The sequence below is a fragment of the Molothrus ater genome, chromosome 13 (genome assembly GCF_012460135.2).
Source record: "Molothrus ater isolate BHLD 08-10-18 breed brown headed cowbird chromosome 13, BPBGC_Mater_1.1, whole genome shotgun sequence".
In the NCBI taxonomy this organism is placed as follows: domain Eukaryota; kingdom Metazoa; phylum Chordata; class Aves; order Passeriformes; family Icteridae; genus Molothrus; species Molothrus ater.
In genome coordinates this window covers 18,228,493-18,254,007 of record NC_050490.2, presented here as the reverse complement: position 1 = coordinate 18,254,007, position 25,515 = coordinate 18,228,493, and the positions used below count along the sequence as shown (strand labels likewise).

Sequence of the window (25,515 nt, the reverse complement as noted above, 5' to 3'; positions counted from 1 at the left end):
TTTTATTATCAAACATTTCTTTTTTTTACTATCCCTTGTAACTCACCGGTGTGTTTATGTCCTGTAACAGTGGTGGCAAGTTTTCTACACTACTTCAGAATTTAGGACCTGAAAATGCAGTAACTCTGTTGGTGTTTGCTGTGACAGAACATAAAATCCTCATCCACTCATTGCGACCTTCTGTCCTGACGAGTGTGACAGAGGCATTGGTCTCTGTAAGTACCAGCTTTTAGTCATGCACCTGTAAAAGGACAGAAAGAATGCTTCTGAGATAAAAAAATCTAGATTTTGTATTAGTGCTGTTAAACTTAAAGGCTGCTTAAAAATAAGAATTAAAATAAAGATCACTAGAGAGAAAAATTACTGTTGTAATGATATCCTATGAAGATAGAAGATAAATTGTTGTTGATTTTTGTGTAACTATTGTAAATAAGTGTTTGATCATCACAGTGCATTAAGAGTTCCTGGTATTCCTAACTAGCACTGTATCTATTCCTATGGAATTTTAAATGCCTGATTTTCCCTGCCTGTCATCACTAAGCATTGTTTGCTGCCTCTGTGTGCAATCTGTGATTCTGAAGAGTTTTTTCCTACAAACTGAATTTTAGAGAAATGAGTGAGGTTTCTAATTAATAATCTACATCTAGATTCTCAGTAATAGCAATCTGCCATGGTAAATAACGTTGAAGTTAGTGAAGTGTGGTTTGTTCCTGCATAGGCTGCATTGCACATGTTTAACCTGTGGTTTTGTCTCTGCATGTTTTCCAAGATGATATTTCCCTTCCACTGGCCTTGCCCGTATATTCCCCTGTGTCCCTTGGCCCTGGCAGATGTGCTGAGTGCCCCGTGCCCCTTCATAGTGGGGATTGATTCCAGATACTTTGATCTCTATGACCCCCCACCCGATGTCAGCTGTGTTGACCTGGATACCAACACAATTTCTCAGTAAGTTTTCATCAGCAGTTTTTCTTCTCTGTAAATTTTTTTCTGCTTCCTCTTTTCAAAAGCAAAAACTGGCTTTTTGGCAAAACTTGGAGGGGTGTTTTAGTTTTTCTTTCAACTTCTTTTCCTTCTGTCCGTGCCAGTTTAAGTAATTAGAGCTCAGAACATGGCATGAGTGGTGGTTACTGGTGCAATAACAGGTGCTTAATACCATTAATCCATCTCTGGTGAGTTGTAACTGGATTGATTTCAGTGCTGAAGAGTGTGGCAGTGTAATCATCACCCTGAAATATGGGGCGTTGGTTGGATGGCTCTGATCAGATCTCCACACAGTAAATCAAATTTGACTTTGTTAGTTGGTTTGCAGTCCTTCTCAGTCCAGTTTTAATGGAGTGAAACCTCCTTCTCTGGTGTGATGGAGCAACCTCTGAACACATTCTGTGAATGCTTTTTTTTTTTTTCCCAGAACTGGAGACAAGAAAACTATTGCATGGAAGATCCTACCAAAGAAACCTTGTAAAAATCTGATGAACACTTTGAATACTTTATATCAGCAACTGGCAGAATGTGAGTGAGATAGTACATAGTAAGCTTTACACTGGGCACAGTGTGCCACAAAACCAGATAAATGTAGCTATTTAAATATGTTCCAAAGTTATCAGTTCCACTAAACATTTATTTTTACAGAATAGCAAAATCTGTGCTCTAAATCCAGAGATTAGGAACTGGGTGGGGAGTTCTGGGACAGAGGAGACTTCACGTATATATGAAGACAGTACTTAATAGATATCACTTCCTATTAATGTTAGCCTCATACAAAAAAAAAAAGAGCTGGACAGGGGTGGTTTTAGTGAAATTCATTAAAACAAAGCACTTTTTTAAAGGCTGTTAACACAGTCCTGGCTGTTGAGCTCACAAGATTTGAACAGACAGAAGTTTATTGGGATATGCTACACAAAGAAGTGTATAGTGATGGGTGGTGAAAATTATCTGATGCTTCAGAATTTTCATACAATTTTCTGCAAGGGCTTTTTAGAAAAAATTCTAAACCTTATATTCTGTGTGTAAAAATAGAGTGGTAGTGAACTTAAATCTTATTACAGAGTAGGTTACTTAAAAATGATATTGAGGTAAGGTTGGCTGTAATTATATGATGTGGAAAGACAGTGACAAACCCATTCTTTCACTTTCCTGTGGCATTATTAGAATGTTACCAAACTCTGTGTGTAGCAGTGAAGTCTCAGCTAGAGTTCTGATGGCTTTAAAATGTTGATGCCCATACTTAATTAAAGAATACAGGTTTTGCTAGAGCCACGTTTTGTCTGTAGCAGCATTTTGCAGTGCTGTGATTCAGTGGCTCCACTTTGCCTCTAAGTGATGATTTTCTGTGTATGTCAGTATTTAATGTGCATTGTCTGCTTTTTGAAATGAAAGGCACAATCAAAAAAAATCTCATCCATATGTTTGTACTGAAAATATGCTCCTTTAATCAGCTCCTGTCTAAATTTTCACATGGTTTTACAAACAGTTTACTTTGAGGGCTTTTTAAAGCTCTGTCCACACTGGTTCTCTGATACTGTAGTAACTCCTGTGCCGACCAGGCCAGGGCATCCTGCTTTTGGTGTTATCCACAGATACATGAGGTACAGAAGGTCAAGCTGAATCCACTGTCTCATGTCCTGAGTGAATGTGGGTGTATTTTAACCTATTTCAAATGTAATGGAGTTCAGTAATCACTGAATCTAGTAAGTTAAAGAGAATATTTTTGGCCAGTATTGAGGGGGAAAAGAAAGTAAAACACTATAATGTTGTTCTGTTCACAGTGCAACAGCGACCAAGAGAAGATGCATTAATGGAATTGGCAATGAATGATTATGATTTTAATTCTGGGAAGAAATTGCATCTGTTAGATTTAGAGATCCAGGAAGCATTTCTCTGTTTCATGGCTTCAATCCTAAAAGGTTACAGGTCTTACCTCAGGCCAATAACGGAGGCACCCTCTGAAACAGCCACAGATGCAAGTTCTCTCTTTGAACTACAAGGTGAAAAGTTATAAACTTGTTTTGTGTGTATTTATTTTTTTTTATTCTTTTTTATCTACAGAATAAAACATTGGTATGTGAGTGTTGTAAATGGTGGGGGAAATGTAAGTGCAGACAAAATTGCACAGTAGTGGCAAAGATTGCAGAAAGGTTTTTGCACATGAGTAGAACCAACAGTGAGTTCTGGTGAGGGCTTTGCCTTCTGGGCATTCTGACAACGCTCCTGGTTGCACTTTGCAGGGTTCCTGAAGAGCAGAGACCGTTCTCATCAGAAGTTCTACACCCTGATGACCAAAACCCAGATGTTCATTCGCTTCATTGAGGAATGTTCTTTTGTCAGTGACAAGGATGCCAGCCTTGCCTTCTTTGATGACTGTGTGGATAAAGTAAGCAGGTCTTGGTGTGCCTACAGTGTTTAACTTCTGCTGTTTTCTACCTATCTACCAGAATGCATTTGAACTGCAAGTTTGTTTTTGCTTTTATTTTCCTATTTTCTCATCATTGTAGCCTCCCATTTTCCTTTTTTGTTGGGCTTCATTTCCTTTTTTGCTTCAAATTCTTGAATATAAATAAAACACCATGATAACAAATTAGAGGTGCTAATAATAACAATTTAGAGGTGCATTTTCACTGACATGTAAACTTCTGAATTACTGTCTTGTTATAAGAAGTGCAAGAAGGAAGACTGAACTGAAACCCAGAATCTTACATCCCTATTTTGGTGGATGTTATGAGAAATTTCCCACCTTGTTGTCATCTTATTGGTTACCTGTACCACTCTGTTCTGGGACACTGCTGCTTAAGCAGGGTGCAGTTGTCTGGGATTTCCTGGAAAGTAGGTCACCTGCTGTTTGTTCCATGGGAATTAATACTGAAGACTGATAATTGCTGTTTACAGTTCCTGTTTATGACTGTTTTTTCCATGGAAGTGCAGAAGAGCTAAAAGGAGCTGTTTTGAAAATAAGCCTGAAAACAGTGAACTTTAAGAGAAATGTAAAAGCATGGAATAATGATATTTAAGACTCTTTCTGGCTTTTGCTAGTCTCAATATTTTAGTAGTAACAGTTTTCAAAACTCTGCTTCCCAGTTCTATAGCGTGACTTGCAGGTATTCATGGCTTGTAAATGGAATTAATTACAAACATTTCTGTAATGTTGAGTCAATCCCATAGCTCTTTTAGAAACCCTTCAACACGTAGTGCTTGCTTTGCCATGTGCCAATTTGTGCATGAAACAGGAGCTGTCCTGGACAGAAATAGACCCCAGTGACTGAACTGCTGAGCAGCTCTTGGTTTCCTCTGTGCTGCAGTTTAGTTCTCTGGCTGGTGTTAAAAAGGATGTTTATTCAGAATGCAAGGACTGTGTAAGTGTCACATTCTATCTGATGCATTTCATTTTATAGAATGGTTTATGAGGGTGCTGAAGTTGATGCCCTAAACTAAAGTTATCTTATCTGGAAACTCAGACATCTGTTTCGAAAAAGTCATGCTTAGGTTGCTGATGTCACTGTGAGACTGCACATAATCTGTGGAGCTGTTGGAGCCTTCACCTTTTAGAAAAGGTTAAGGAGCCATTTGTACAGCTGAAACAGAGACTTGTCTGTCCTAGTGCCAGGTATTTTGCTACTTGATGCCCTGGACAGCTTCTTTCCACTCCACCATAAAAATGCCCATGACAGTTTGGTGAGAGCAAATTGTCCAGAATGTACGTACACTTCTCCAGCTTCCATTACTGGCAGTGAGGATTTTATTCAGGTTTATTAATGGGATGGCTGCTTCTGTGCCAGGGATAACAGTGGGGAAACTGAGGCACTGGCATTGCAATTTTAGGATTTTCTATGGCTTTAGAATTGCTTATGAAACTGGATATTCACAGACTGGGGGAGCAGGTTCCCATGTAGGATTTCTTTGAACAGTGATATATTTGCCTCATCTCCTTCCTGCTTCTCCTCCCTGATTTCTCCTAATTTCTGATATTGTTCTTACCAGTAACATACAGAGTCAAAATGTGCAAGTATAGCAAGGACTGCTGTACCAACTCAAGCTGCAGCCAAGACCAGATATCAAAATTGAATTGTTCCAGTAAAGCCAATATTTATATTTAATCTTTCATTAGAGGAACCAGTACCTGACAGGATTTTGGATGAGAGAGTGATGTCATGAGTTGAAAGGTGATACAGTGCTTTCTTCTGGGTAGTTACAGACTACTGCCTTGAGACAAATTTTATGTACTGTGAAATTAGTTATCTATAAAATATCAACTAAGCCCTGCCTTAAATAATTGGTGAGAATACTTTAAGATGAAGAGTAATCTCTTCTATGTTATTTGGTCCTAGACAGCAGCAACAGATTGTAATTGATTACCCATTTTGTCAACTGAAAGATACAGTGTAATTGTCTCACAAGTTTTCAGTTTTCCAGGAACTCAAAAATTACCTCAATTTGACACACATTTAAGCTACTGGCTTTATTATATTTCACTGGTAAAACTTGTAGCTGTGGGATTTTTACATCCTTAGAAGTATTTAAATTGCAAGTAAGGTTTCGTTTACTGCTGCTTCTCAGGAGCCATATGTTCTTGCTACTTGGCTGGTTCAATTTGCTAATGCTTTCCATCTGTCTCATGCAGCAAAATGTGTAATTAAGGACACCTCTTGGTATGTTTATCAAACTTTAAATATTCAAGAATTTTACTGAAACTACTTGATATATTTGCTCCTCACTGGAGGGAGAGAACTGTGGAATATGCTTCTTTTTATACATTAACTCTCTGTTGCCAAATTCTTAAGCCATAAAAAACATGCATTCTTGGGTTCCACAGGTTGCTTATTCATTTCTTTGAAGTATTCTACCATTTGTCTGTCATTTGGTTGCCATTTAAACCATTTAAGTAATTTAAATTAGAAAAACAAAGCTGTGCCTGTCTCCCTTACACTTCAGTAAGGTCACACATTTATATTCCATTCTCTTGCAGTGCATGTGTATTTCTGCAGTCTCTGCAGACTGTCAAGACGTTAAGTGCTGTGTAGGTGACTGCCATTGTGCATGGTGCTAGTAGTACCTTCTGTATGCATCAGACAATTTGATAAAGCTTGGTGTTGTTTTCAGTGGTTAAAAGAGGGGAAAATATCTTATTTTTATGTTTAAAAATAAATTTCAAGTTACTGCTGCTGTTGGAAACATAGTTCTGGAAATGGTTGTGTTCAGAAGGATTAATCTCTACATTCTCCTTAAAATATTTACCTGAAAACAGGCAATTCAGACTGTACCATTAAACAGCCATTATTGGGTTGGGGTGAAGTTCACAAAACCAATGCAATACTTATTAATGTCATTATAACTTTGCAAGGTGTCCTTTCATTTAAAGTGCTGCTCTTTGAAGCTGATGCAGACTCTGTCCTGTTGATCATACAGCTGTTAACAGCAGAAAATGCAATGCCCCTGGTAACTACTTTTTCTTTTACCTTCCTCCTCCAGGTAGATATGGACAAAACTGGGGAAACACGACTTATAGAGCTGGATGAGTCCTACAAGAGTGAACACACAGTTTTCATAACACCCCCTGAGATCCCTCATCTGCCAAATGGGGAAGAGCACCCTCTGCAATACAGGTAGCCTAAGGACACAGTAGGATGCCAGCCAATCCTAACAGCTGCCCTTGTAGAGTTTAATTTCTAGGTTCTTGTGAGAGTCAGGAAGTACAGACTTTTCCTGCCCTTTATGTTGGTCAAGAAAAAGGTGTGTTTGAAATGGCTGTTGTACCAGTTTCTTAGAAGTCTTGATTTTGTGTGTGGACACACAGAAACAATAATTAATAAAGCTGGTAGTGATCACATTGCCTTGTGCTGGCTGTTGACACCTTTTAAGCTTAAAGTTGAGATTATTGGACCCAGTCATCCTTATTTGTCCCTCTGCTATTACTGATAATGATACAAACTGCAGATACTCTTTGGAAGGAAAGGGTATGTGTCAAGGAATTGCTGAAAACCAGTGTTACTAATTTAGTAATTATGTCAGATGAGTTTGTTGGTTTCTTCATTAATTCTGAGAAATATTTCCGTATCTAATCTGATTTAATCTTTTAGATGGTTTGATATTGTTCCCATTGATTTTCATAAGCCTCAGTCATGTGATAATCATTGGGTACTAAGCCACACAGATTATTTTATTAACTAGAATCAATACTAATGCATTTGACACATTAATTAAAGAAAATGTTATGACAGTAAATACATTTGTCAGTTTAAGTTGCTAACCTGAGTAACAGGTTGAGTCTGTTTGTGCAAGCATGAGCCCATGCTGAGGGATTAGTGAACCACTTCTGTCAGTGATGTCATTAAAGGTTTACTTTTGTGTTTATTTCCTGGGAAGCTTCTAGTGCAAGTGTGTGGTTGATTTCCTTTGCTATTATGTGATGTGTTTGCTTTGGAGCTGACTTACCAGAATTGACACATTTCTCTTGCAGCTATAATGGATTTCCAGTATTAAAGCTAGAATTGTTTGAACGACCTGAAGGATTTCTCAGAGCACCAAATAACAAACTCTCCTCAAAAGCCAGTAGCCCCAACAGCCCATCACCAATGTTCAGAAGAACTAAACAGGTACTTGCTGGTGTTCTTGGGGTGTGAGGTGCTCTGGAAGGGGATGGCTTGAGTTTGGCTGTAAAGCCTGACTGGCTGTGCCTGCAGCCTGATGGTTCTTCTGTTCTTCACTGATCTGGTGACTCTAAGGTCACTGTGTAAATTGTTGTTTGGATGTTCTTCTTTTCTGCACCATACAAGGGCCCCTGTACAGGTTGCTTGCTGTGCTGTCCCTGTCTCTTCCCTTTTCTTCACACTGTTCTCCATGAATTTTCCATGTCCTTGATTGCATTTTACTGCCCAGGACCTTGAGGAGCTCTAACTTTCAAAGTAATAGAGATTTAAAGAAATGCAAGGGTTTCGGAGTAGAATATTGCACAGTGACTGGTTTTGTTATCACTCACTGCTTTCATATTCCTTCCCACTTCATTCTATTGTTAATATTACTGTTACAGTTTCCATAGATATAATGGTACATGTTCAGTTTTTAACATGTACCTTTGTGTGATGTAGATATAAACACACACAAATAATCTGTGTTTCTTTCCAGGAAATTAAATCTGCCCACAAAATAGCCAAGAAGTACTCCTCCATCCCCCAGATGTGGTCCAGGTGTTTGCTCCGACACTGCTACGGCCTTTGGTTCATCTGCCTCCCTGCCTATGTCAAAGTCTGCCACTCCAAGGTCAGGGCTCTGAGAACTGCCTATGACGTGCTCCAGAAAATGCACACCAAGAAAATAGATCCACCTGACGAGGTACAGCAGCCCCCAGCTGCAGAAGGAGCCTGTGGGGTTGAGGGTGAGCCCAGGGCAGTGCTGGGGCCCGGGGCTCACAGATGGGTGTGTGTGTGTGTGTTTGCAGGTGTGCTACCGGGTGCTGATGCAGCTGTGCGGGCAGTACGGGCAGCCCGTGCTGGCGGTGCGCGTGCTCTTCGAGATGCAGAAGGCTGGCATCGACCCCAATGCCATCACCTATGGCTACTACAACAAGGTGTGTGCTTGAAGGAGGATGGGGGGCACAAAAATGCGTTTTGATCCAGGCAAATAGAAGGGAGAAAAATTACAGAGCCGTTCAGGTGGGATTCTGTCATTTCTTGTAAGCTGAAGAAACACAAGACAGAATCATTTTGTGGGTTTTGGTTTTGTAGCTTTAGAAATCTGCTGTATTACTGCCAATGTAACTCAGTCTGAAATTTAAGCTACTGTTTTCACACCTCGCTGTTCCTGAAGATGACTGCTTGATTTTGATATTTCCAAAATAGGCTGTTTTGGAAAGCACCTGGCCTTCAAGCAATCGAGGTGGCTATTTCCTCTGGATGAAAATACGAAATGTTGTCTTAGGAATAGCCCAGTTCAAAAAAGCATTGAAAAAGCTACCAGCAAGCACTGCACATACACCTGTTCCTGGTAAAGTATTCACATCCTTCTGGTTTTCTTATTTTCATGCCGATTAGGAAGTTTATTTCAAAAGTCTTTCTTTTGTGAGCTTGATAAAACTGTTTTAGACAAAAAAAGCAATAGTTCCTGCATAATTTTGAAAAAGCTGTCTCCATTGCCTTTGAATCTGAAATAGTCAGCTATTCACTTACTATATCAACTATTTACAAGACAAATAGAGACAAAATATGAAACAGAAATTTGTTATAATTATCCTAGTTCATCTAATAACTAGTCTTATAATTGGCAGAAAACTTTGTCCAGCCTTGTGTTTTTTAATTTTCCCCTTTTTTTTTTATGTTAGCTGAGAGGCAACTAGAACTAGTCCTTGAGTTTGCAGTACTGGTTGCAGGTTCTGCATACCACCTGCAATGATAATGTTTGTTTTTATCTAGAATATAAGTAAAATAGGTGAGGCTGTAAATTTTGGGGGTTCTTTCCTTTTCTTTCCAGTGAAAACTTAGATATAAAATGGTCATATGGCCATGCCTGTAATTGATATTTTTTAAAGGTACTACTTGCCATGGTATTTATAACTTCCTGGTAGTAAAGCACAATAGTACGTTGTAAAGTAGCAGCAATGCAGTTTAGTTTAGGGCAGGCTGACCTTGGAAGACCCTTGCAACATACTTTTATAAATGTATGTGGGTCATCTGACTCAGCTTTCAAAGTCCTTCCATCCAGGGCCGTTCTGTAATTCCAAATGTGTACAAATAAATCTTTGCCCTGACAAACAGAACATATATGATGGCCTTATGGCTGGATTATTTCTCTGGACCCCAGAGACTCCAGTCCTATTTCTGGCTCTATCATTAACCTCATGGATGGCCTTGAACAATTTTGCTTTATTCCTGCCTGTTCTGCATGGAGCTGAGCTTCCTGATAAACCACTTCATTGAAATCCAGCCATGCAAAGCACTGTACAAGAGCTTAGCAATGTTGGTTGCAACTCAGACTATGTAAACCAAGGAAGTGTAAATAATCCTTAATGAAATAACTGTCACTTATATAATTAATAGCATTTGCTTTTGACATCATCTGACTTTTCAAGATTACTTTGCATGAGACCTCACAGCTGGAATGTGTGCTGACTCCTCAGGAAATCCAAAAAACTCCCATAAATTCCAGAATATTTTCTTATCTTTACCATGGCAACAAGGTTTTTACCCTTCTGTAGCCATTCAGTGCAGCCTCTTTAGGGAAAAGAGGGAAAGAAACTTCTAATTATGTTGGACCCTTTTGATCCTGGAGAGAGACCATATTAATTACACCTGGGCAGTGTTTTGGCTTGAGAATGACCAGATAAGTGGCTTGAATGTTTGCAGGTGGTTTTGGAGTGATGGTGGTTATTTTCACTTTAATCTATTTTTGCAGACTAACTCATGTTTGCCACTGCATTGTTTAAATCTTTTTACTTTCTAGAGTAAAACCATGTGAATCACATGCATTAACATCTCTGTTAACATTAATGTTTCTGAGAAACATTGTACATTAAAATGAAACCATGTTTAGATGCCTTTGGAGTTCTTGAAAAGAAGTGACCTTTTGATCAAATAAACCAGGCAACAGAATTAAAGTCAAACAGTGCTTTAGTTCAATATTTAAAAAGAAATGTTGCCCATTACCCCTTTAATTTCATCCTCTAAAGCATCACTTCAACGTTTATACTATAATAAGCCAATCCTTTTTCTCTTTTTTTTTTTTAATTTGGTGGTAAAACGTTCACTGTTAATTGGAATGTTCTTGATAAGAGGCCTTTGAATTACTGTTGGTATTCAATTTATTCCCCTGAACAATGTCACACTAATAAATGCCATAACTGCCTTTATTCTGATGTTGCCCTGCACTGATAGGGGGACTTTCAGACACTGCCAATAGCACATCACTCAAAGAAGAAGCCAAGCAAGGGAAAACTTGTCTTCAAGACATCCAAGAACAAAAGGAGGACAAGAGGGAGAGTGACTCCAGCTCTTGTACGTATCTTGTGAATACAGATATCTGGTTCATTGGGGATAAATAAGGATTCCAGCAAAAGCTAAGTGGGACAGCTGATTCCTCACAGTGAGTGAGTGTGATAATGCCAGTTTATGCCACTGCCTGAAGTTCTTTCTCTAAGTGTAATTTTCTGGATGTCTAATGGTTTCACTTGGAAAATTACAGTTCTTTTTTCTCTCCTGTTTCAAATAAGTGATAATGGGAGCATAAAGGCTTAATGATAATTATAGCCTAATGTTTTTGTCTTTAAAAAAAAAAATGAAATTGCCTCATAGGCATAATCTACAGAAAAGCATTTTCTACCAGTCTGGTTTCTTTATAAATCCTGTAATAGGAGAGCAGCTGAAATTTTGCAAGTCTGAGAAGTCTAAATTACCCAGCTTCTTGGAATTCTCAAAGTTTGGGAGACGTATCAGAATTTCTTCAGGTTTTGCATCTGCTGCTCTTGTTTCCTTCAACTGCAGTTGAGCAGCATCAACTTGATGCAAGTACATAGAAGATCAGATTGTGTAGTAAAATGGTATGAGCACTACAGATTCCCATGTGTATTCATGGAAAATACCCTTCTTAGTCAATGTTCCCCTAATAATATAATTGTTTAAATTTTTCAGTGGGCTTTCTCCTACTGTTTGGGTTAACTATCCCATTATCAAGTGATATAAAAGTCTGAGGAAATATGGAATAAGTTCAGTGTTTTTACCACAATCTTCCTTCCAGCATTAGTATTTTTTTCTTCAATTTTCTTGAAAAGTTGTCTTACCCATGATCATGAGAACATATATATAAGATTACAGACAAGTTATTTAGGTTTAATAAAGTTTTTGAGGATGCAGAAAATGAATTCTCCCTAATTTATTACTTTTGGCCATAATTAAGACAAATGTAGCCCTCTGTAATATGATGTGCTAAAACATTTTGCACTTTTGAAAACAGCTTGATAATATTAAACTTGTCTGAAATCCTTTAGAGAAGTAATTCTTTATTTTGGGTAGTCACCTGCAATGGAATTTTTGTTTCATATGTAAAAGAGTTGAATATAAATAATTCACATTTACTTCGTTTCTCCTGTGTAGTCCTGGGGGAAATGAGATCTGTGTGAAGCTGAACTCTTGCAAAAGCAGGAGAAAAATACTCTTACACCTCTCCTATGCAAGTGAGCAAGGGTGGTCTTAATCTTTACAACCACAAGATAATTTGGAATTATTTTTGGGCTCTGTGTAGCAAAGCTTATGGAACTTCTAGCTTTTGGAACATTCCAGAAGTAATGCTGGGAGTTAAATTTCCATAGTGAAAACCTGTGCCCAGGCAGAGATCAGCCTGTGCCTCATGGGATGGGTGCAACAAGGTGCCTCTCAATCCTCTGTGAGGTGTCCACTAGGTAACGGGGCCTTGAGATTTAAGGAATGTTCATTGGATTCTACAAAACCTCTGTCCTTTTCTGTCTGCAGTGTCTGAAGTGGAGAGCACAAAAGGGAGTGGGGACTGCCTGCCCAAACTGAATTACCAGAACTCTGGGAATGACAAAGGCACTTCCAGCATTGTGCGGCTCAACGGCACCATTGACAGCACCGTGGCAGAGGGGAGCAGGGGTGAGTGCAGGGAAAGTACTCATCTACCCAGTTTGGTACTCAGGAGTTCTGAGTAGTGCTCCTAAGCTCTGGTGTCCACTAAACTTGCAGTATTTTATTGCTGTAATAGCAGTGGCTGATGAAAAGTGGGGGAGGGAGTTTAGGTTGGAGTCAGCATATGCTGTGTCAGGAGAATGCATGGCAATATTCTGCACTTCCAGATTTTCTTCTTGTTTGTTCTGTTCTTTTCTGTAGTTAACATCTGCTTACAAAACACCAAAATCTTGGGGGTTTTTTCATATAATCTCCAGCAAGTAATTAATTCCTTCAGGATGGTCAAGGAGTTTCTGTGCAGTAAAATTAAAAAGACACTTTCAGACACTTTCATGAGTCTTTAGTAATGTCAGTTCTGGTTATTATAATACTGTCAGCTATGCTTGAAATATTGTAATGTACTTTAAAGTCTGCATCTTTATGCTCTGGCAAAACAATGGAGATTTCTCTGACAATAATTCCTTTTGTTGGCTCTGTTTCTAAATGATTAAGTTAGAAAGTGATGCTTTTGGTTTTTTTGCAATTTCCTTGATACCTGTGCTATCCTTAGCTTTCAAACCTTGGAGTAATGTCCCCAAAAGAATAAATACAATTGAGACTTGATGATGTCTCTCAAAATGCTCTTTAGGTTGTATGATTTTATTCCCTTTTAAGTGTTTTATTGTCTGTCCCTTCCTAAAAGTTATGACCGTGGTCAGCTCAATATTTCAACCTCTAGCACAACACAGTGAATTCCATCTCTGTGTTGTAAATTGCTGGAAAGATGAGACAAATTTGCATTCTTCTGTACTTCATTCAGTTTTCTTGTACAGCAACAAATAAAGCACCTTGTTCCATTTGTTTTTCAGAGAGTTCTGTAGGATTGCTGTTTACATCATCTTTTGAGGATGCCAATGAAGCAGAAGTTATAAAAAACAAATCCTTAAGAAAGAGACATAAAAGTGCAGTGGAAGCTGACTTAAGGGAGATGCCGTGGGAAAGCAGGAGCCGGAACCTGAGTGGGGATGGCTTAGTGGGACTCATGATAAACAGGATCAACCAGGAAGCAAACCCTGGAGAAATCGTTGAAAAACTGGGAGCTGATGCCAAAATTCTATCTAGTGCATTACAGAAAAGCATAAGGCCAAAAACTCTTAATATCAGATCTTCCTCTCTAGAGTCTAAGAGAGAAAGCCTGGAGAAAGAATCCAGTGATGAAGATGCAGCCTTTGATTGCAGTTTTACAGATAAAACTGAGTCTCCTGTTATCTTTGATCTGGAAGACCTGGATGGAGAACCTGAAACGCCTACAGCAGTGAAAACTTCCAGTGAAAAATCTAAAAAATTGCAAAGAAAGAGCAGCTTTCCAGTAAAGCCAGTTGAAAAAACAGATGTTGAAACTGGATTTGATCCATTGTCTCTGCTGGTTGCTGAGACAGAGCAGCAGAAAGAGGAGGAGGAGGACGATGATGACAGAAGTGTCTCTACTCCATCTGCAAGAAGAGATTTAGCTGAAGAAATAGTCATGTACATGAACAACATGAGCAGCCCTTTGTCCAGTCGTGCCCCAAGCATTGAGCTGCAAAAACCCTTTGATGACAGAAATGCCAATAAAAGGAGCCCAACCATTATCCAGCCTTGTAGGAGGTCCAGCCTTCCCCCAAACTCCCCAAGGCCACCCAGCCTTACCAAATCCAAGAGCTACCACGCAAAACATGAAGAAAGGCCAAGGGACAGGCTTTGGTCTTCCCCAGCTTATTCCCCAAACAGCCCAGCCAAGGAGCAGGACACAACCAGTGCACTGACACTGGTGTCATCACCATCCTTCAACTTGGACACGCTGCTGACTCCCAAGTTTGATGTTCTGAAAAGCAGCATGTTCTCTGCTGGGAAAGGGGTTGCAGAGAAAGCAAGCAAGTGGTACTCCAAATTTGCAATGTATGCTGCATCTGCAAAGGTAAAGGTTTGTTAATAACTTAAGGAAAAACTTTGTAAAGGTTTAATTACTGACTCACATGTGATGAATCCCTTGTATGACATGTGTCATTGTAGACTGTGTACATTAAGTTGTTTTAATCGTGTTTGGTATACCAGAATCCTGATTTTAATATCCTGAATCAAATTTTAGTCTAGCTTGGGTTCTGAATATATTTAATGGGAGAACAAAGACTGGTCTGGCTTCCCTGTTTAACCTAAAGAAGAAACGCTTAAATAAACAAATACTGGCTTGAAGTCTTTATTGCTCTTATGAGCAGGGGGAAATCTGGTTGTATTGGTTGCCAAAATAATTTCAAGCTAGTTTTGATCTGAGGTCATTTGTTAGAATGTTATTTGCTGCTACCAATTCTAACCAAAACTACTTTTGTTCCAAGTCCTTGGGAATGGAGAGAGACACTTGCCTTGTCCATCTTAATTTATTCCTACAGCTGCTGATAATTCTTGTAGCAACGGGGTGAAAAGGTTATAGGATTAAAATGGTTATGATTTCACTTAATTATTTTTGTTAAGAGAATCTTTAAAAAAAGCATCCTGGTGTAGCTGTTTAACCTAGAGTTGGACTTGCCTTGTCTTGTATCAGTTCTGAACACAGGTCTGTGATCCTCCAAGGGGGGAGGTCATACCTGGAATTTACTGGGACAAAGAAGTCTGTCACTTTTTTGGGGAAAAATTTTTGCTTTCCTTTTGTTTTCTCACTGGAACTTCTTTTCTCAGGATCAAAATTCAGACCGAGCAAGTGTTTCATCACTTGGAGCTCTGGACTCAGAATCTACTTCTCTCACTGATGAAGATGTCTGCAATGATTTTGAAAGTGCTTCTCCTCAGGAGAATACCACATCAGAAATTAAGGGAATTAGCATCAGCAAGACAAGCCTGGAAAGCTCAGCTTCCCATGACAGCTCAGCTAAGCAGTTTGACCAGTGTGGTAAGAGACAGCTTTTGCATGGCATTCATCAACCTGAACAAAAGCATTCCAGTTTTAAAAGTTGTTCTTTCATAATTCTCACTTTAGGATCATCCTAGTCATTAGTCCTTTTTGTGGAAAAAGTAAATTTTTCTTTTACTACCTGAAAACTCTTCCTCAAATGGGAAATCATTTGAGTCCTTGAATATTCATGTAAACACCTTAATTGTGTAAGTTGTACAGCTCTAGAAAACATCCATAAAAACATTGTAATGATAACTTCATTGGTCTGGTTCTGTTTTCTAAAAGTATTAAAAATACTTTTTAAAAATCTGTTATAGTTTTCTAGAAGCCATTGTTGAAGCTGATTATCAGACAGACTGTAGATTTTTTTTCTAATCTGTGCTGGGTAATTGATCATGACTGTTTTATCACTTTCTGATATAATTTGGGGTACAAACAGCACCTCTTGTCCTTCCCTAGTTTTTGTCCACACAGAAGGTGTGGCTATGAATTACTTAAAATTTGTTTCCAAGCTACCAACTGTTGTTAACAAAGAGAAGTGAACATATGGAAATAGTTTGTTGGTAGCTTTTATTTTTGCTTTGGTTGGTGCTGGGCAGATGGCAGCCTCACACTCCACAGTTCTGTACCAGTGTATCTCATTTGTTGCATCTCCCATCACACATTTTATTATAACTGCAGTATTGTTTGAGCAGAAAAACAGGGTGCTAAAAATGCATTTTCTGAATAACTAGTACTTTGGGTTTCTTCTGTTACCAGGTTCTCTTTCCAAGTTCCCTTTACCTGACAAATCAGAGCTGGTGTCTTCCTGCAGCACCAGCAGTACCAGCGTGTTCCAGAACTATGCCATGGAGGTACAGGATGATTTACTGATTTAATTGATGGACTTGGAGCACATGTCTTTAAATATTAATATTATCTAGATCTCTGAAGTTCAAAGTTCCAAACTAAAGCACCGAAAGACAGATGGATATTTCTGTCACAAAGTAGATTTAATTTCAAATCCTGCTCTAGAAAGGTCTTTATTTCAGTCACATCTTTTGGTCCTTTAAGCTTGAGTTCTCAAGAGTTTGCCATTGGATACAATTGAATTCAGGTATCTAAATCCCTTGTGGAGATAAATTTGTTCAAACTGAAAATAGCAAGTCTGAAGTACCACTGGATGTTTAAAAATACAGAAGAGAGAAGTGGCTATTTCTTGGTTTAACTTCTAGTAAGATCACTTTTCTTTTCACTGTTAGGCTGTTTTGGGTGGCTCTTCATTATTTTCTTTGGGTCCCCCCCCACTGGATTTAGGTTAATGATTGTTCATTTGCATCTTTTTTTTCCCATTTTTATAATACTGACAGTCACTACAAAAGCATGTTTAAATTCTAATCATAATTTATGTAGCTGCATAAATATTGCTTTACTTTTATGCTTGCAGATTACAGATAGCATGTTATTGTTAATATTATTAAACAGCTGGTTGATTTTAATCTGAGAAGCAATGAGAGGATGAACTTGTATGCAAGTGGGAGGAATATTCATCAAAGGGCAAAGATTTTGGCTGTAGTTTTTAGTGCCTTGTGACATAAAAGTAGCTTTGGGAACACGTTCTGATGGGTTCTGTTCCTGCCCTGTGCAGGTCCTCATCTCGAGCTGTTCTCGGTGTCGGACTTGTGACTGTTTGGTTCATGATGAAGAAATCATGGCAGGCTGGACAGCAGATGATTCAAATCTCAATACCACGTGTCCCTTCTGTGGCAATTTATTTCTGCCTTTCTTAAGCATAGAAATCCGAGATCTCCGGCGGCCTGGACGGTAATAACAATATTGGAACTTTCCTCAATTTTAATTGCTCATGTCGGGAAGTGCTTTTTGTTTGGGATTTAGGTTTCTTGGGGGGCTTTTTTTGGATGATGTTAAGCTTTTGCTTTCCCTGCAGGTATTTTCTCAAGTCCAGCCCTTCTACAGAAAATATGCAGTTCCCATCCCTTTTCTCCAATCAGAGTGGGAAGTCCTGTAACACCACAGCCACTGTTGGCCTCACTACATCCCTGATGTCTGTCCAAGAGGATATCAATTCAAATAGGTAAATGTGCATTTCCTGCCTAGGAATTCCTCAGCTTCTCTGTGCATATGCATGGTTTTAATCAACTGAAATAAATTTGTTATATTCTTTGAAGAGGAGAGATTGATTTGAGAGAGGATCTCTCTGCTGCCTCTCCCTTATCTCTCAGCTGCCCACATCATGCTTTCTCTGCCTGATATGCATCGTTTCATCCCTAATATAAAAATTCATGTTGGTATTTGTAATTCTGCAAGTTTTATTAACTCTTTAGAGGATGTTTGTGTTTTTCATCAGTGCAAGGGGGAATAAAACTTGCACTATAATACAAATGAGTGTGGTGACTGACAAGGCAGATTTCAAACTGTCAGGTCCATTATTTCCAGTTTATTTCTGTCTGTCTGTGTACATGTTGGAGCACTCAGAGTAAAACAAAAGCTGAGATTCTTTTTTCTTCTTTTTTTCCTCTCCTCTAGCAAATCCAAGCAACATGACAATGTTTATGCCAGAAGTATCCAGATCCCCTCAGGAAGAAGGCAAAATGCCTCTGGGTCAGAATGTACAGGTCACCCTGTAGCAAGGAGCATCAGTACTTTTGGTCCTTTGGAAGAAGACGAGAAGGAAAACCAGAAGATCAGCCATATCATTCCTACTGGTAGCCTGCCTGCTACTTTGCAAGGACCAACTGTGTGTAGTTTTTCTACTTTAAAAGTCATTTTTCCATGTTTGCCATAGATTAGAAATATGTGTAACAGCATTAACCTTCCTCAGTTGCAGTAAATGCTAGGTTGTATTATTTAAACTAATGCTAGTTGTAGCTTTTAGATGTTGGTGTGTGTCATAGGGAACAAAAGCATTTATAAGACCTTGTAAAGACAGTTGCCTTCGTTGCATTAGTTACAATTAATGGCATTTTTTTCTGTTCCTGCAGGATCCCTTGGGCCTGGAATGGCGCTTGCCTAGTCCTGATCCTATAACAGTTCCTTACCTCAGTCCTCTCGTGGTATGGAAAGAGCTTGAAAGCTTACTTGAAAATGAGGGGGATCATGCAATAACAGTGGCAGACTTTGTAGATCATCACCCCATCGTGTTCTGGAATTTGGTGTGGTATTTCAGGCGCTTGGACTTGCCCAGCAATTTACCAGGATTAATACTTTCTTCTGAGCACTGCAATAAGAACTCCAAGGTATGGGATCTGATTGGAAACACTGACATGTGAGAAGTGGCTGCTTTCCCATATAGGAAATCATTACATGATTCAGTAACTCTTGGAAATGTGCCATGCACTATGGTGAGCCCAGTCCTGAATTGGTCAAGAATGTGTCAGCTGAGGGAAGATACTCAGAACTCTGGAACATGTGCTCAGCAGTCCTTGTGGGGGGCCAGTGTTCAGCTCTTATTCATCCCACTGCAGCTTGTGATCCTCGGTTTCAAGGAGGATAAGTTGCTGGACAGTTTTGTTGCTATTTGAGTAGCTAAGCAGTAGAAGGAGCAAGTTTAGATATTAGGGCTGTAGAGAACAGGCAAGACACTTGTTTGCCATGTCACTGATTATCTCATTAAGATTTAGCTTTCTGTGTATAGTTTTAATAGCAAAGCTTTTTACTATGAGACCTAGAGACATGAAGATACATGTTAAATACACAACTCCTTTGTCATGACTTTGTAATAAAATGTTTTTGTGCATTCTCCTGTTCAGATTCCACGGAACTGTATGTCAGAGGACAGTAAATATGTTCTTATTCAGATGCTATGGGACAATATGAAATTGCATCAGGATCCGAGGCAGCCTCTGTATATTCTGTGGAATGCTCAGAGTAAGTTTTGTTCCGTGTGGATTTTGGTGCTATTTTTTAAGAACAATTTTTCATTTTGAGCAACTGAAGCATCTGTGTTGAGAAAAGATGTCTTTGTGCACAGTTCACATGAGCTACAATAGTGATTTTTGATCATACTGCTTTTTGTCTTGCAGGTCAAAATCGCACTCTTTTGTTTGAGAGTGAGTGTTAAGTTTGGTGTTGCTGTTCTCATTTTGGGTGGCTTGTTTTGGGAGGGAGGCTGGTTCTGTGCTTAGCAGTAAACTGCTTGAACAAGTTCTACTTTTCCAGCATTTCTGTTTCAAATCATTGACTGGTATTGCCAATGGCTTTTTCTTCACTGGGATGGGAGGAATGAGAGGGAATACATTTCGTTGATGCTGATCATCCATTTAGCTTGTGTTCTTATTTTTAGAATTTGCTTACTCAAGAGTTTTGTTGCTGGTATTGGATCACACACCTGAAAATAGCTCATGGCCCGTTGCATCCATTGAGTTTTTTATGTGCTTTTTGTGTTCTACATTGTGTTCTACAATTTTTGACTTGATGTCTTATTCACTGCATACATGTCAATATTTTCACAGATTTTGTAGCCTTTTTTTAACAACTCTGTACTTGCTACACAAAGAATCTGTTTAATCTTACAGCCTTTCTGATGTTTTTCAGCCCAGAAGTACCCAATGGTCCAGTTATTGCAAAAAGATGATGACTCCTTTAACCAGGAGCTCTTGAGGAGTATGGTGAAAAGCATCAAGATGAATGATGTGTATGGACCAATGAGTCAGATACTGGAGAGGCTCAACAAGTGGCCACATGTTAAAAGACAGAGGTAAGACAAACCAACGTGCCTAGCTGGAGCAGAGTTGGGAAATAATCAGCTTATTAATGTGAATTATATTTTCCCAGTGTGTTTTTTAAAGAAAAAAAAACCCAGTGTTTTTCACCAGTGTTTTCAAAATTTATCACTTTGGTAAATTTTTTATGGTAACTTCCACAAACTTAGTTTTTCCATTTTTTACTTTTTACTTTTTCTTCTCCCCCTCCCCTTTACAACCACCTCCTTTTCTTACCTCTGAAAAATAGGAACTAGGGATCGTCTATATATGTGTATATTTTGTTATTGAATGTTATTCATAAATTAGTAGGTGTTTTAAAATAAAAACCCTACACTTGTTTCTAGGGTGTACAGAAAAGGAGCTAAGAGAAGTTATGTTTCATATTTAGGCAGGGGTATTTTTCCATTGCCAGTGGAATTGGTGAACATTAATTTCTGTGAATTTTCATTTCTTGCCTGGATTTACTGATTTATACTAGGATATACAACAGGCTTGTCAACAGCTGGAGCATTGACAAGGTGTTTATTTTGCTTGTCTGCCTGCTTTTTCAAGCTAATGTGAAAATGCAGAAAAGCAAATTCCTTGCCAGGTTAAATTTTGTGGAATTTGGTTGAGTGTTTAAGTGCGTGTTTCTCTCTGCACTTGGTGCAGCTTCCAGGGGACCTACCATGGGTGATGTCCATGTGTGAGGAATCCAGGGCATTCCCCAGAGCTCAGAAATGACAATAATTTGGAGGCACAATCAGGAGTTATGTTCAAAATGCCTGGTTTTTTATAAGTTGTCTTTAAATGCTTCAGTCTATTTTTAATAGAGATTGTTTTGTGCTGTATCAGTGCAGTATATAAATTGGGGTTTTTACCATTTCAGGAGCCTTTACAGAGAAATACTGTTTCTTTCACTTGTTGCCCTGGGAAGAGATAACATTGATATAGGTGAGTTCTGCCAACTATTCAAATGAGCACAGATGATGCATTTATGCTAACTTGGTTGTACAGCTTCCAGAAAAAAATAATCTGTAGATTAGATGCGTGCCACTCTGTGATAAGTGCCAAATAAAAAGGACTTTACAGATATTTTGTGCTGATAAATGCAGCTGTTGTGGCATTTGGGTGGTGTTTTTGAGCTTGCTATCTGAAGCTGTTTTTCCCTTGCTGCAGATGCTTTTGACAGAGAGTACAAAATGGCCTACGATCGTCTCACCGCTAATCAGGTGAAGAACACGCATAACTGCGACAGACCACCCAGCACTGGAGTGATGGAATGCAGAAAGATTTTTGGAGAACCATATCTTTAAATGTACCTGGCTAAAGAGGTGATATCTATGACGTATCCCTGTGTAAAATAACCACTTCAGTCACGAGGAACATCTCAGTCTTCAGTGTTCAGGAATGTGCGTGCGATGGACTGTGGCACGAGGCCTCGGGGAATTTGGCCTGGCTGCGGTTGTGGAGATGGACAGAGAGCAAAATGGGCCAAATATTATTTCCCTGTCCCTTGTCCTTTCTGCAAATTGGTGTGAGGAGAGGCAGGTTATAAACAAAATCAGTTCTCTGACTTGGGACGAAATATTACAGCTCCCTTTAAAAAAAAAAAGATCTAGTAACAGGTGGACAGAAACAATGCACTGAAACTAATGTGAGCGAAGGAAATTCTTCAGAATCTATTGTTTACATAGAATATTCATGATGTTATGAAGAGCATACAAAGTTGTATTATACATATTTTAAATTGTTTATAGTAAGTTGATATTTTTTTAATTTTTTTAAATTACTGGAGTGAATTTTAAATGGACTTGCTGCAGAAGCAATACAGTGCTTATTTTTTTTGCAGTACACTGCTATTTATAGTAACTTGTCCAGTTACTTTTTGAAGAGTGATTTGTTTTTAAAGCAGAATAGAAAATGTTAACCTTCACCTAGACAGTACTGGAGATCCAGGATTTCTCTCATGCACACTTGGAAAACGTGTTACCACAGCAATCAGAAGGAAGGTATGGTAAATTTTGCAAAACTCTAACAAATACACTGATGTCTCTGTGAAACACTTCTGTAGAAATCTCCTCTTCCTCTCGTGTTCCCTTCCCTCCCCACTCCCTAGGAAAGGGAAACCACATTGAAGAGTCCTATGGATTTTGTTATGGAATCAGCAGATCTCAGCTGTTGGCATTTGTTACTGTGGCTCTTTCCAGATGAGACCTGGAGCAAATGCCAGCCTGCAGTGAGTTCTCCATGAACACGCAGCACTCGGAGTCTCAGAGGTTGTGTTTGAAGCACTCAGTACAGCACCACATAATGCCCACCCAAAGCTGCTAACTCAAGTACATCCAGCAAACTTGCTACAGGGAATTATAGGGAATGTAACTTACTGGGGCATATTGTGCTTAGTTAAACATACTTGGAATGTTCTGTCTCTATTTCACAGGCAAAACAACTTTTTGTTTTCTCTGAAGAGAACTGCTATATCAGGCCTTGTGGTGGAGTCATGGCTTTTGCCTCATGTTTTCTTGTTCTAGACATTTACAAAATGTTCTGTGCTCTCAGTCACATAGCAACTCCTCACCAGAAGGTAGGCTACAGGGAAAATATCAGAAGTCTTGCATGGAGGTGGGAAAACAGACATCGAACTGTATAAAACACCCTAAACAAATATAAATCATGCTTTAACAGATAGCTTTATTTTAAGTAATCCTAATTATTTTCCACTTCTAATTTTAGTTGTTGCTGTTATAATACTTCCAAATATTCAGCTGTTACATTAGATTTTATATTGCAGTCTGCCTACCAGTAGGTGTTTTGAAAAACATCTTTAAAAACATCTTTAGTTTGCAAGTATAATAAGCCAGCAATACTTAGGCAGAAAGGTGATAAACTTTAAAGCTCACATTTACTTTATTAAGTGAAATAGAGCAAGCCTTAGAGGCTTAAATGAAAAGTAATGCTGCTATGAAGCTCTGTAACCTCCTCCCAGACCTCTGTAAAGTTGTTAGAAGAAGCTGCCCTAAGAAGAAAGGGTTTCAAACCTGTAGAGCTGCAGGTATGTGCTGATGATAATTGCAGGATGTAGTCTTGGATACAGCTTCCATCGGGTAGTGCCTCTTCTCTAACGTGCTGCTAATTATGTAGCTGACCTTCTTGAACGTATCCCCCCACCTGAGGTGGAGCTAGCAATGCTACACTTACAACATCTTTCACATTTAATTTATTTTAACAATTTATGATGCTCTTTTTGTACCGCCACGCTTGTACAGTATCCTTGTGCATGAAATGAAGCTCCTCTTTTCACCCAGGTACAAGGTAGAGATATCCTCTTCATTCCTCTGAACTATTGTGAAATAAACAGGCTATTTTTGAACACATTCCCTGTAAGTACCCCTTAGTGTGCATGGCTGCTCTGTACAGTAGGAATGCTGCATTACCATGGAAATCTTGCCTCCAGTAGTTGCTGTACTTAAGCTCATAGCTGGGTGTGCTGTGGGAAGGTTGTGTTCCCAGCTCCCTGCAGTTCTGTTTCCCATTTGCCACTGGGGCAGCCACTGTTCCATAGGACCTTCAAGCCATGAAAGGAGAGAGAGCAAGTGCTTTTTCCAGAGCTGCCGTGGGGTGTTAGAGGGGCTGAGCTATGACCCAGCTTCCCACTCCCATTCTGGGGTGGCCGAAGAGCCGAGCCCGGTCCCCATCCCCAGGACATGGCACAGGTGTGGGGACAGCACTGTCACGCGTGGCCCTTCCTCCATCCTCGTCCCAGCCTCCTTGTAAGGACTCCAACTGCCTTCAGACTTATGACCCAACCAGTTTTACTTCTTTCCAGCATCCCCCAGCACTGTCAGGGAGTGGATGCTGCCCTGGGAGCAGGGCTGTCCGTGCAGCCTTCACACAGTCCCTGGGTCCTGCATCCCTGCCACGTCTCTCCTGAAGTGCTGCCAATGTTAATTTGGGTGTGCTTTTAAATTATGCTATCATGTAGTAGCTCACCAAGTGAAATCATCATACTTAATGAATTGTTTTACAAAGTCTGTTGCAAGTCAGTCCACTGTAGAAATATATAAAAACAGAGTCAGAATAACAACATACTGTAAGTGGGAAATTTTCCTCATTCGAGTCACAATGTTCCAAACATATCCTGAGGTCGATAATTTTTAGAGCATCGTACAATTCAGTGTTGAAACAGTTTTCAAATCTCACTTTCCTTTATTAGAAAAGCAATTTGACTATATTTTCCAATACCACAAAGATGAATAAATAAAATATTTGAGACATATTTTCAATTTAAAATTTTGTATGAACTGAATTTTCTCCTTTTGTGTACTAAATAAGGCTTATGTCCAAAACCTGAAACAAAGGTTTTACATTTGCAGTGCAATATATATTTTGCTTTACTTATGGTTCCACTGGAATAATTATTGGAGATGAAATACTGAAATGTGAATAGAAATTGTGCTGTTTCTCTGACACTGTTGTGTCCCATTTGAGAAGTCTTGCTGTTGGTACAGTTACAGCCTGATGAATTTGACTTCCACTGGCAAATTAAATGATTTGTATCCCAAGAAAGAAAATTCCTGCATGTAAAATCTTAGTGTAACAAATGGGAGATGCAAATAGTAATAATAGAGAGGGGTATTTCTGGATATTATCTCACTGGGATTTAAAAATGGTACTTTGTTAGTCTGCAAGCAGCACTTTTTAAATGAATGGTTGTAGATTTGTAAATATGTAATGTTTAAATTTTATTTACCAAAAACCAGTATGTTGGATGTTTGCTTTGGTTTGTAGTTCCTTTAAAATATGCAAAGTCCATGTTCACAATGTTAAGGTTTTTTTCTGTCTCATCCCAAAAAAAAGACGTTTTACAGTGAGTCAATAAAAAGCTTAAAATCTTTCTGGTTATTTTCATTAACATTTTATTAGATTGATGAGAGTGACAGAAATGTCTGCAACTCTTAACCACATTGTGTGCTCCCATGAGGTGTTAACAATAAACCTCTCAGGTTTGGTGATGTCAGTGGCATTTTTTCATCTTGTCTGTGTAGAAGTCAGTGTTAACAAGAAGAATTAGTGCTGGTTAAAGAATCTGTAACTGTCAGAGATTAGTGTCAGGATGAAAACAAACCCCCAGCATTCAGCTCCTTGTTGTATTTGATTCCTGGCTTCAGTTTTGATTGGAAGTAATGTGCTGTTCTAACCCTTAGCCTTTTAGTCTTTTTGCAGCAAGATGTAAACCCAGGTGACATCACACCTGTACCTGTGGCATTTACAGGAGTTTTAGGCACAGCATTGCAAGATCAGGTACAGA

The 25,515-nt window shown here is 39.0% G+C and overlaps 1 protein-coding gene across 3 annotated transcripts in view; it reads left to right on the top strand.

Moving 5' to 3' along the window:
- Window positions 1–25,101, top strand: part of DENND4A (DENN domain containing 4A) — a 48,362-nt gene extending 23,261 nt beyond the window's left edge. For 2 of the 3 annotated variants that reach the window (XM_036389381.2, XM_036389380.2), the window contains exons 10-33: window positions 71–215; window positions 770–945; window positions 1,409–1,509; window positions 2,766–2,984; window positions 3,225–3,370; window positions 6,460–6,593; window positions 7,448–7,583; window positions 8,113–8,319; window positions 8,426–8,554; window positions 8,826–8,970; window positions 10,854–10,973; window positions 12,444–12,584; window positions 13,466–14,553; window positions 15,309–15,519; window positions 16,282–16,376; window positions 17,150–17,325; window positions 17,450–17,596; window positions 18,049–18,259; window positions 18,504–18,758; window positions 19,272–19,389; window positions 19,545–19,571; window positions 20,056–20,218; window positions 21,094–21,158; window positions 21,384–25,101. In XM_036389381.2, the coding sequence (XP_036245274.1) occupies window positions 71–215; window positions 770–945; window positions 1,409–1,509; window positions 2,766–2,984; window positions 3,225–3,370; window positions 6,460–6,593; window positions 7,448–7,583; window positions 8,113–8,319; window positions 8,426–8,554; window positions 8,826–8,970; window positions 10,854–10,973; window positions 12,444–12,584; window positions 13,466–14,553; window positions 15,309–15,519; window positions 16,282–16,376; window positions 17,150–17,325; window positions 17,450–17,596; window positions 18,049–18,259; window positions 18,504–18,758; window positions 19,272–19,389; window positions 19,545–19,571; window positions 20,056–20,218; window positions 21,094–21,158; window positions 21,384–21,520 (4,492 nt within the window). In that variant the 3' untranslated portion in view covers window positions 21,521–25,101. The remainder of the gene's footprint in view (window positions 1–70; window positions 216–769; window positions 946–1,408; window positions 1,510–2,765; window positions 2,985–3,224; window positions 3,371–6,459; window positions 6,594–7,447; window positions 7,584–8,112; window positions 8,320–8,425; window positions 8,555–8,825; window positions 8,971–10,853; window positions 10,974–12,443; window positions 12,585–13,465; window positions 14,554–15,308; window positions 15,520–16,281; window positions 16,377–17,149; window positions 17,326–17,449; window positions 17,597–18,048; window positions 18,260–18,503; window positions 18,759–19,271; window positions 19,390–19,544; window positions 19,572–20,055; window positions 20,219–21,093; window positions 21,159–21,383) is intronic. The other variant, XM_036389382.2, reaches the window with a different exon arrangement.
- Window positions 25,102–25,515: the final 414 nt, after the last annotated feature.